This window comes from Diadema setosum, chromosome 9 (genome assembly GCF_964275005.1).
Source record: "Diadema setosum chromosome 9, eeDiaSeto1, whole genome shotgun sequence".
In the NCBI taxonomy this organism is placed as follows: Eukaryota; Metazoa; Echinodermata; class Echinoidea; order Diadematoida; family Diadematidae; genus Diadema; species Diadema setosum.
This window is the reverse complement of record NC_092693.1, coordinates 147,872-160,500: the sequence shown is the minus strand read 5'-3', so window position 1 is coordinate 160,500 and position 12,629 is coordinate 147,872. Positions and strand designations below refer to the sequence as shown.

Below are 12,629 nucleotides of genomic sequence, written 5' to 3'. Positions count from 1 at the left end.
GATGTACCATCCACTCTAACCTAGCCACCAACCCTGCAGGGGTATACCACCCTGACCTAGCCACCACCCTGCAGGGATGTACCATTCTCCCTTACCTAGCTACAAGCCCTGCAAGGATGTACCATGCACCCTAACCTAGCCACCACCCTGCAGGGCTGTACCATCCACCCTAATCTAGCCCCCAGCCCTGCAAGGATGTACTACTATCCACCCTAACCTAGCCACCAGCCATGCAGGGGTATACCACCCTGACCTAGCCACCACCCTGCAGGGCTGTACCATTCTCCCTAACCGAGCTACAAGCCCTGCAAGGATGTACTATCCACCCTAACCTAGCCACCAACCCTGCAGGGATGTACCATTCTCCCTAACCCAGTCACCAGCCCTGCAAGGATGTACCATCCACTCTAACCTAGCCACCAGCCCTACAGAGCTGTACCATCCACCCTATCCTAGCTACCAGCCATATAGGGGTATATCATTCTCCCTAACCTATTAACCACTAAACTTGTCATTATTTATTCTATGAAGCATGGTGTTTTGGTTACATAAATGTTTAGACACATCTTATAAAAGCAAACCTCCACTCTTCCCTTATCTTCAATTAAAAGCAGCACGTAGTACAAATTCAACATATTTCAACAATGTATTGTTTGCTAAAAATGTATTGACTTGGTGATTGCTTGATTAAAGGTGATTTATCCATGAAATTTTGAGCAAAGTCATCATAATTTAGATGGTGAGACACTGCACAATTCTTAACATCTGTCAGCACTGCACAGTCCTTTCTTACCTGTCATGACTCACAAAAAAATCTTCAGCCTTTCCATATCCCTCTCTACTCTGACTACCACTATGTTTGACCCCAAAACTCACTTTCATTGGGTAGAAATTCCTAAAATAACTCTTTTACCCCTTTCATAAACTCAATAATGCGGATAATATCCGCAACATTTGGTCGTAAAATCGGAGCGGGGATAGAATAATGCGCATTATTTCGACCTTTCTATTATCCGCATAATAGCAGCATCGGGACCAGATTTTGAGTTTAGGAACGCAAACCCAAATAATGCGGATAATTGCCGGGGTGCGGTCAAACGTCACGTGTCTTTCCCGCAGGAGGGACGTGTGCAGTCACCATGACGATTATCCGCCTTTTCCAAGACGGGCGCTCGTAAAAATAATGCGGATTATTTTCAGAGTTTGTGAACGCATTTTTTATTGAATTGTCCGCATTATTCTTATGCGGATAATAGGAGGATGAGTTTATGAAAGGGGTATTTGTCACCTATAAGCTGCAGAATGAGATCTAAGTCATTCAGAGTGGTTAATTTAGATAGAAGGTTCCATTCAAGTGTGTGAAAATGATGTACTATTACCTGTATCTGATTTGTGACTGTATGTCAATTTAGACTGACCCTCAATAATATGAAACTTTTGCTCATTTCATTTCATTTTCATTTCTTTTGCTGCAAAGGTGACATAACAAAGACAATTGTGGACTATTCATTTTCATGTTGCAGATGTACATTATATATGAATTTTCTTAAAAATGGTCTGAAGTAATCATAGCTCTTAGAGATTACCAACAAACTGTTGGAGTTATATCTCGTACATATTGGTGGAATATGTTGAAGAACAATAGTTTACATGTATGTCAAATTATACAGAATGAGAGTAAATTTTGAGGCTATTTATTTTATTCAAAGTAACTAAAATTGGAATGAAATCAAGAAACAAGAAATCAGATCTATTTTTTTTTGGTAATCTTGTAGTTTGTTTCTATTCTTTCTAAAGAAATCAGTTGTCCCTATAAATAGAGTTTAACAAAACATGTGTAAAATATGACATTGATATCACTGGACACAATACTGTGCTGAATGATGATGGCTGCATTTTCTTTTATTACTGGTTACTGTGACCACAAAGAGTTTGTCATCGACTCCACTGCTCTGTGACATTGTAGTGATTGTTCCTACATGTCCAGTCAGGAGAACAGAGGAAATGTGACTCATCATTGCCAATTTGAGAGCACATCATTGGATTACACCCAACAGGACATTGTGAAAAGCCAGGCTATAGGTGTGTCCTTATTGAGGGTACTGTGTTCTTTCCCCTTTGACCAGAGCTTAGTTTGCACTGTACACTGCACTTCCACCAGAAATACCTATCTCACACCAGAAACTAACTCCTCCATCTGAAATACTTACCTCATACCAGAAGTTGAGTGTGAATAAAAGAAGAAATCAACTGTGAGATGCTTTCAAGTGGATTTTCTCTGAAAATGTGGAAATATTTCATATGACAATAAGGACATGAGAGGGCATACAAGTAAGTCTTGTCTGCAGACTATGCATTCTTTTTATTTTTGTTAAAAGGACCAGAGCTGGATTCATCATGTGAAAAGATATTTAGAGTATTCTACTTTATGATCAAGTTCACTTTATTGCATTGTGCTTTATTCATATCAACAGAATGCCTCAAACATTCTCAAAATCAGACATGAAAGAAGAAAGTTATGGAAGTTCAAAATAATTGTCATCAAATTATCTGAAATGATGTCAACTCAGTTTTGATATTGGTATTCCTATTACCGTGCCTCTTTCAGTTTTCAGCTGAATAAGGCTCTTGGCTAGCCAGAAGCAATATGGTAGCAATTGTTGTAACTTCCAAGAAATGTTGCGTGGTGTTTTGTACTACCCACACAAGAGAGCTACATTTTGGACGAAAGACTCGTCGATCTGGATGGTACACTATTTGTTCTCATCTAGTGGGAGATTTAGGTCAACTGTCCCATCCCTCTCACAACAATCATCCCTGCATGTTAAAAGTTTCATGAGTCATCTTCTTGAGTATCCCTGTTCAGTGGGATGAGTATATGGAAAATGGTTTAGACAGTTACCAAGTTAGCAGCAAGTCATATTAATGAATGCATGAAATATTTGTCGCCATTTGTATGGTTTGTAACTTACCATATGTGGAAACTGTGAAACTGTGGTAAATATTGACTAACTCTTGAATTTGGGCATATGATATTCTTACATCACACTTTAACATGTTTTTATATCATGATGATAATAGTTCAGCCTGTATAACACGTCATGACAAATTAATGTTTCATATACGAGCTTTGCAATCATCTATTTTGCACTCGCACACACACACACACACACACACACACAAAGAAGTAATAAAGTGACAAATTACATTCAAGGTGACAATAAAGGTAAATATTAGACATACAACACACAATATAAACCTGTATGAATTGATATACCTGTGGTCTTTTTCATGAAAGTCCTGTGAGAGACTTTTTGCTCATAAGACACACTTATGAGAGACTTCATGTAATAGATTTGAAAGTCTCTCATAGCTTCTTAATGACCAACTTTGGCCATTCTGAGATTTATGTAAATACTTTTATGAGATGACTTCATGAAATAGACCCCTGGAGAGAAAAGCTTAATTTACAAATGAATTAACTCTTCAAGGAGGATTTGAATGAAGACAATGTGGCAGACTAAAAATATGCTGTGGTATTGAATTTCATTATCTTGGTACAGCAACTTTAAAGCACCTGTCACCATAAAACTTAGTATGAATATTGAGAAGTAAGATTAAGTGATTGGATCTGTGATTAAAAGTGGGAACACATGGGGTAACTTATTCTTGATATACTGTGGACTAGTATAGTATGATAAACATGATTGAATGCATGAATTCCCATAATTGTACTTGAATTTAAAATTCATGAAGGTATTCCTGCATATATCTAAGTGAATGTCGGACTGTTTGCATCGATAGCTCTATTTATTGTTAAAAGTTAAAGAATCCAGAGAAGCAAAAAGAAGCACATTTGATGTGAGTAATAAGATCCCGACATGGTTGAAGTCAGAAGTCTCCTGTGAATACTGTAGTACATAAAACTCATGTGCACTCCATTGTTTTCAGAATTTTTGTGTTGTGGCTTTAGTATACTGTCAATTATGACATCATGTTCCCTATGGCATGACAGTCTGTCTGATGCTGGTAACTCCTCACCAACAGGCAAACATGAAGTACATGGTGTAGGAAAAACAAAAGATGGATAGCTAACCCCCAATGTAAAGAGGATCCATCATCATGATATCTAGGTCTGTAGTACAGAAACCCAGTTCCTGTAGGCCCTGTGGGTCTAGCATGCTGTGAGTTGATTCACACCATCATCTCAATTTACTGTGGCTGCTCCAGTTGTTCTTTTAATAAAATCAGGTTGTATCAGCCAGAAAGCTGGTGATCAAATGTTAAACACAGCAACTTTTCCTCATGAATTGAATCTGTCAGGTCTCTAAATTTCAAGAATTTCTGAAACTGCACTCCTTTCGGTAGTGGCAATAACATTTTATAGTTCCTCAATAGTTTTCTCTTTATGTTTGCAAATTTGTTAACAAATTGAAAAGATTGCTGTTGAAATTGATAGTGTGTACTGTCATGTGGTTAGCAAATATGTCACATTGTTGTTTCTTAGAATGCTGATTTTTCTCTCTCTCCATTTTTTTCTCTCTCTTCCTTTTTCCTTTAAAACAAGAATGCTGATGATGTGAGACAAAATGCAGCAGTGTTTGCAATCAGAGAATTAGATGAAATATGTAAACCATTTTTATTGCCTTTTTATCTACAGATTTTGAATCCAAGAAGTATTTTGTGGTGGATGGAACTGTGCATCAAGTAGTGCTCGGGGGTAGCACAACATCATGGCGGCCATCACAGGCTTTCACCAACAATGTTCTTAAGATTCTTATAGAAGAAGTCATGGGATATGCCAATGTCTCCATAGCAACAGATCAAGAGAAAGTCATCAGTACCACTCAAGCACTCTCTCCAATTAGTGGATGTATGGATGCTGCGTAAGTATTGCAGACTGATGTATTAATTGTTATTAGCCATAGATGACCCTGGCTTTTTACTTGCAAAGAACAGTTTTTCTTGACTATCAAATACTAAGAAGATACAAGACATTCGCTACAGTTTTAGAGGGGATACATACCAATGTCAATTTCCACTTGTATGCTTGAACTTTGGTAAAATTTGTCTACAAATTTGGCAGGCTTTGTCACCAGAGTGATGAAATATTTATATAATATTGACTGGCCTCGAGGGAGATACCAGAAAATATTGCCTGTACTGAAAGAATATTTATCTGGTATCTCCCTCGAGGCCAGTCAATATCGTAATTATTACCTACCCCCTAGGTAAATTAGGAAATTATGTGAATACGGCTATATAGATCAAGCCACATTTGACTGCCTGTAGATCATCACCAAGATGTCGAATAATTGAAAAATTGTTCATCAATGTACATCATTCAACTCCAACTTCAAAAATACATATGTAGTAGTAACAGGCGAACTTCAAACATCTGAACGCTTTTACACTTTATTTTTGCTTCTGTTTCAATTTGGAGAGTTGTAATAACTGATGGTCACTGTGCAGTTATTGAGGGCAAATGGACTAGTCATTGTTTGACGCGTAGTGCTGCTGGAAGTGGTCGACCTTGTATGAGATGATTTATCGGCGTTCTTCTGCGGTGCGTGTAACCGACACGCAGCGACGTCCTTGAACGTTTTCTCTTCGTGGTCGATCAGAATGTTTACATATAAAGCAGGGAGGTGGGAAGAGAGATTCCACTCCTTCTCTTCTTGAATGTCTTCTCTTTGTGGTCGTTACATGTAAAGTGAATGGCGAAAACCGGAAGAGGCAAAATACCAATGAATATTGACTGCTGACCTTTGACCCTGCAAAATAAGAACTGCAATTGCCTTGCAAAACTCCCTCGTATAGGTAATAATTATTTATATGAATGGGCACCATGCTGCATCTCCCTGGGATCCCCCCTGACCCCCCCCCCGACCCCCAAATTAGAAAAAAATATATATATATATATTTATACAAAAAAATAAAATTCTTTGAAACCAGAAATACTCTGAGTGAACATATTAGTGAATGTACTTTCACATTTATTAATGGTACATCCAGAGAAGCCCCCAGTGGGACTTGGATAATTTGGGGTCAATTTTTGTCCCCGCCAAACGAGTTCGAGTAGGGGACTATGAAATGGGCTCCGTACGTGTGTGTGTCCGTGTGTCCGTCCGTCCGTCCGTCCGTGTGTGTGCGTCCGTGTGTGATCAAAATGTTCAAAATGCTACTCCTTCGCCATTTCTAACCCGATTTTGATTCTGTTTGCTTTATATGATAGCACTACATGGGAGCTTTGAAACTTCTATACAGAATTTTAGTTGTGACCTTTGACCTTGACCTTTGACCTATATTGTACATTTTGCTTCAAAATGCTACTCCTTCGCCATTTCTAACCCGATTTTCATTCCGTTTGCTTTATATGATGGCACTAGGTGAGGGCTTCGAAACTTCTACACAGAATTTTGACCTTTGACTTCTTTGACCTTTGACCTTGATTTTTGACCTATATTGTACAATGCCGACAAAATGCTACTCCTTCGCTATTTCTAACCCGATTTTGATTCCGTTTGCTTTATGTGATGGCACTAGGTGAGGGCTTCAAAACTTCTACACAGAATTTTGACCTTTGACTTCTTTGACCTTTGACCTTGATTTTTCACCTATATTGTACATTTTGCTACAAAATGCTACTCCTTCGCCATTTGTAACCCGATTTCAATTCCGTTTGCTTTAAGTGATGGCACTAGGTGAGGGCTTCAAAACTTCTACACAGAATTTTGACCTTTGACTTCTTTGACCTTTGACCTTGATTTTTGACCTGTATTGTACATTTTGCTACCAAATGCTACTCCTTCGCCATTTCTAACCCGATTTCGATTCCGTTTGCTTTATGTGATGGCACTAGGTGAGGGCTTCAAAACTTCTACACAGAATTTTGACCTTTGACTTCTTTGACCTTTGACCTTGATTTTTTTACCTATATTGTACATTGGCTACAAAATGCTACTCCTTCATCATTTCTAACCCGATTTCGATTCCGTTTGCTTTATGTGATGGCACTAGGTGAGGGCTTCAAAACTTCTACATAGAATTTTGACCTTTGACTTCTTTAACCTTTGACCTTCATCTTTTTACCTATATTGTACATTTTGCTACTAAATGCTACTTCCGGCGGGGACATATATTACGCACCGCGTAATTTCTACGTTTCCTTGTTACATTTTGATCTTCATTTTTAAGATGCATGGTCATATATATATATTTTTTTTTTCAAACTTGTCGATTAGTATTGTGATAAATGGACACTGATGCCCTCAAAGTCCTCAAGACCAAGTTTGCTATCTTTTAATCCGCTGAGGACGGACTGATTTTACTACAACATGCATTTCCTATAGACACTTGGCTGAGTCTACTCGGGACTTGTCCTCAATGGGTTAAGGTAATATTCTGCAAGAGTGCTTGGAAGGTGAAATGTGATACTTGGATTAGTGTGAGAGCATGAGATCTCTTGTAGTTCTAACACTGCAAGAGTTTTCAGAGTTTGTACTATCAAAATCCCCTTCCAATATTCAAAAGAATTATTTATTGATCTCAATGAAATCAATTTGTAGAAATGAATTCATGATGAGCATAAATGCAGGGTTGACAGTAGGCATTATTGTGAGGTGACGGTTTTACTCAGTAGATTAGTGCTAGCTTCTAAGTTGCCTCTTAGGCATGGAAGCATGCAATACAAATCTAGTTATACTATGATATTAATTCATGCAGGATATGACATGTTATTCAATCTATTTAGTCCTGTTCTCATTATGCTGAGATTTCATTGGTTTGCAGAGTGTAAAAAACTAGTATAAATGATGAACTGTTACATCTTTAAGAAGAAGTGCTTCATGGAAATCAATAGCTAGAAGTCTCGTGGGCAGATAGATTGTGTATGGACTAATGTTTAAGATTACTGCAGTGCTTTGAACACCGATCTGTTTTTGTTTAGTTTGATACACTTCATTCTTCTGCATTAGCCTAGTAGCCTATTCACTACTGAAAGACAGGCTAGAGGCCACTGCATATCTGCACTGAGCAAACAAATGTGATAAGAAGTAGCCTAGATAATACAGTTTGTCTGGGATCACATCCAGAGGTGTCTGAAAATACCCCAATATTGACACTGCAATCCAGGGGTTTTTGTGATAGTAGATCACAGAAAGCCATCTGATATTGTTCTCACATATTGTTTGTTGATGCAGGCTAATATGCTGTAGCATTGTAATGTGAGCTGAAAAGAATCTACTTGAGTATCAGTATCAAATTGCTTGAAGAATCGTATCCTTGGAAATATCCATATGTTTGATATTGAATGAAAAATGACTACTAATCAGGATAGAGATTCCAAATGTCACGTGAGAGCACATATTTCTTACAGAGAAATTGGTAATTACTGTATTGGAAACCATCAAAGTAAAACTGAAAGTGACGCAGGAATATTATTGTCTGTATGACAATGGCAGTTAAAACTTACTGGGTTAATTAAAGATACTACCAGAGGCAGTCAGTAAAATTTTATTTTATGCAAGTGCAAAGCACTGAAATCCAGCTTGATTCAGCTTACTGCAACACATTTTTTTTTTTTCTTAACTATGGGTAGCAAACTTCAGTGTACAGTTTCAGTCAGGATTGTGAGGTTGCTAGGCAACTGTCACACAGGTGATGTTCTCATCCTCATCTTTGCTAGAGCAAGGACACTAGGTAACCAAGCATGCAACCATGGCATGCAGTGACTTAGTGTTCCATGAAAGCTGCCAAGTTCAGAGAGTGTCAAGTATCTCTCAACACAGTGAGATGCTTCAGCGTCATAGTCATTGCCATTCTTAAAGAGACTTAACATGTTCAAGCTCAGTTTTGGCTATTCCCAACATTTAATTTTCATGTCATTTGAGATGATTAATGTTCACAGCATCTGTGATTTGACACTTGCTGTATTTTATGACAAATTATGAAAGTTGCACACATTGTTAGTGAAGAGTATGCATATTTCAAATCTCCCACCTCCCTGGTTTCATAGACACATGCAAATAAGTTAATTACCTCAGCTGTAGTTTGCTTGTCTGTGATTGTTGGGAATCTTTGATGTTTATGAAGGTTACAGCTCGTTATTCCGAAGGTTCGCTATTCCGAAGGCTCTTTATTCCTAAGATTCGTTATTCCGAAGGTTCATTGTTCCGAATTTCATTTTCGGATTAACCAATCTTCGGAGTAAGGAACCTTCGGAATAACGCCACATATTTTCGGATTAATGAACCCTTTTTCATTTTCGGATTAACGAACCTCTAGGTATAGGGAATTTGCGTGTTTCGGATTAACGACCCTTCGGAATAACGAACCTTCGGAATAGCGAACCTTCGGAATAACGAACAGCACCCGTTTATGAATACATGTGTATATTGTCCATATATGCAGGGCCTCCACGAACAACAGTGTTCAACTCACTGATGGAGCCACCCTGTGAGAGCAATACTCCAATAGACAAATAACAAATAGATGAATAAATAGATAGATAGATAGATAGATAGATAGATAAATAACAAATAGATAGATAAATAGATAGATAGATAGATAAATAACAAATAGATACATAAATAGATAGAAAGATAGATAGATTGATAAATAAGTAAATCAATCAATCAATCAATCAATCAATCAATCAATTTTACAACATTTTGCTCCATCATGACATCAAAAGGTCAGAAAGCCTTCTGGTAGATGTTGGTTAGTCCACTCAGTGAAGAATGAACAATAAGAAGAAGACACAAAGCTAAGACAAAGCTATAAATATATTCCAATATATTTTGTAATGTGCCATGCAGGGGCTTTATATGTACTAAACATGCTGTGTAGGGTACTGCATGTTTGTTATTTTCATCTTGTCATTTGCTTATAAGTGGGTATATAATTCCTTTATTCCTTTTTCCCCTTCATCATCTGATCAAGTCCATATCATATAAAGTAAGAGATATGTTTCTCCTAAGCAATTTATACTAAATGTCAGTAAAGTTCAGTCTTGATATGCAGGTACATGTCCTCTTGAACTACTTCCACAGAGTGCTTTGTAATTACAGTCAAACTCGGATACCTCGAATTCGTCGGGACTGAAGAAAATGGTTCGACGTACGCGAATTTCGAGGTACGCGTACGTCGAATTTTCTTCGACTTATCCGATGTTTATCGATGTTCGACGTTTATCGATGTTCAACATGGTGTCTGTTATAGTGCCTACTGATTGTTTGCATGCTTGTCAATTTGAATTGAATCAACTTTTATATGAATGAATTGAGTGAAAATCGGAAATTAAATCAAAATTTCAGAAATAAAGATTTTGGTGGCCCGATCGCGCCACCAAAAAAAAAAAAAAATAAAAAAAATATCGGATGTTTGCCTTTACTTTTGAAAATGAACAGCGGTAACAATCGGCTACGTAAGATGCTAAAATAAATGTCAGGGGTTTGCGTTTAATTGTGGAAATGAATGACGGTAATATTCGACTTGGTATGATACTAAAATAAATGTCGGATGTTTGCTCATACTTTTGGAAATGAATAACAATAAGACTCAGCTCCGTATGGTGCTAAAACTAATGTTAGATATTTGATTTTGCGTTCGAAAATGAATAAGGATAACATTCGGCTCTGGAAGACGCTGAAATAAATGTCGAATTTTTGCTATGACGTTCGGAAATGAAAAACAATAACATTCAACTCCGTACGATGGTTAAATAAATGTCGCATGTTTCCTTATACTTTCGAAAGTAAATAGCAATAGCTTTCGGCTCCGGAAGATGCTAAAATAGATGTCAGATGATCGTTTTTTTTGTTCGGAAGAAAATAGCAGTAATATTCTGCTCCATCATGTCCATATGATGCTAAAATAACTGTCTGATGTTTGCTTTTAAATTTCAAAATGAATAACAGTAACATTCAGCTGCGTTTAATGGTAAAATTAATGTTTGATGTTCGCTTTGACGTTCGGAAAAGAGTAACAATAATATTCAACTCCTGACAATGATGAAATAAATGCTGGATGTTTGCTTTTACGTTCGAAAGTAAATTGCAATAACATTTAGCTCCGGAAGATGCTAAAATAAATGTCGAATGTTTGCTTTGATGTTCTGAAGTGAATAACAATAATATTCAACTCCGTACGCTGATAAAATAAATGCCGGATGTGTGCTTTTACGTTCGAAAGTAAATGTCAATAGCATTCAGCTCCGGAAGATGCTAAAATACATGTCGAATGATTGCTTTTACGTTTAGCATGTTTGGAAGTGAACAGCAGTAACATTCTGCCCCATACGATGATAAAAAAATATTGGATATTTGCTACGGTAGATTTCGAAATAAATATCAGTAACATTCAGCTATACGTTTCATGGTCCAAAATGTCTGATGTTTGCCTTGACGTTCAAAAATGAAAAACAGTAACATTCGGCTCCGTGCGATGATAAAATAATTGTCAGATGATTCATTTCACTTTCGGAAGTGGACAGCAGTAACATTCGGCTCCGTTCGATAATGAAATAAATGTCGGATGTTTGAAATGAATAACGGTAATATTCTGCTCCGTGCGATGCAAAAATAAATAACAGATTGTTGCTTTAACATTTGGAAATGATTAATGGCATTAATCCGCTCAGTTAGATGCTAAAACAAATAGCGGATGTTTGCTTTCACGTTTGGAAATGGATTAGGATAGTATTCAGCTCCGTAAGATTCTAAAATGAATGTCGGTTGTTTGCTTTTACGTTTAAAAATGAATAACGGTAACTTTCGGCTTTTTACAATGCTAAAACAAATGTCGGATTCTAACAAATGTCAGCAAATGCTCCCATTTTCTCATTTCAAACGTAAGTTTTGACCTCCTCAATATAATGGGCATCAACTTTTTAAATAATCTCTATGCCTATTTGTCAAATCTTTAAACACAGAGTAAGATGATTGAAGTTTCTATTCATTTGTTTTAGACATGGGCATCTGTATCACTTCAATAATGCTTAATATTAATTTGTCTATGTTTAGTAGGACTGATTTAGTTTTTCTAATGTTTTTCCTGATTTTTTTTTTTTTGTTACCAGATTTTACTTTCGACCACCAGAAAATAAAAATCAATGATATTGGTGGCCCGATAAAACTTAGTGCGGAGCCTTGTGTATTCTATTCTTCATTGTGATCGGCCTATACTTCCAGATTTTCATAATCGCATTGCTGGTAAAAAAAAAAAAGTTTCAGTGCTTGCGTTCTCGGGGAAGTAAACTTCGTGAAAGGCCCCAAAAAAAAAAATAGTTTAAAAAAAGGCACTACGAGGGAGATTGATGTTTTGACAGTGGAGCGTGATTAATGGCAAAGATATAACTGTCAACGTAAGCAGGTGCGCCCCGACGGTTGAGAAATCTACGCGCACGGTATGACTGTCTCGATCAAAAATCAAAACACAGTGGTTAAAGAAAAGCAAATGATGGGGCAGCGCGTAGTGCTATCGTAAAGCACTCCATTGGCACGGGTGCTATGTGCATACCATGTACGTGTGTTGGTAGGTGTTGGGGATTTTCCTTGTCAGCTGTGTATCGGGTATTTCTTCTTGGGCGCGCGATTGTTCTGGTCTCAGAATATTTATAATCGAGTGTG

General features: G+C 37.3%; 1 protein-coding gene across 1 annotated transcript in view; it reads left to right on the top strand.

Annotated features, from left to right (window-relative positions):
* Nucleotides 1-1,979: 1,979 nt before the first annotated feature.
* Nucleotides 1,980-12,629, top strand: part of LOC140232727 (uncharacterized) — a 61,877-nt gene continuing 51,227 nt past the window's right edge. Inside the window, exons 1-2 of the mRNA XM_072312843.1 lie at nt 1,980-2,082; nt 4,661-4,886. Coding sequence (XP_072168944.1) covers nt 1,980-2,082; nt 4,661-4,886 — 329 coding nt within the window. The remainder of the gene's footprint in view (nt 2,083-4,660; nt 4,887-12,629) is intronic.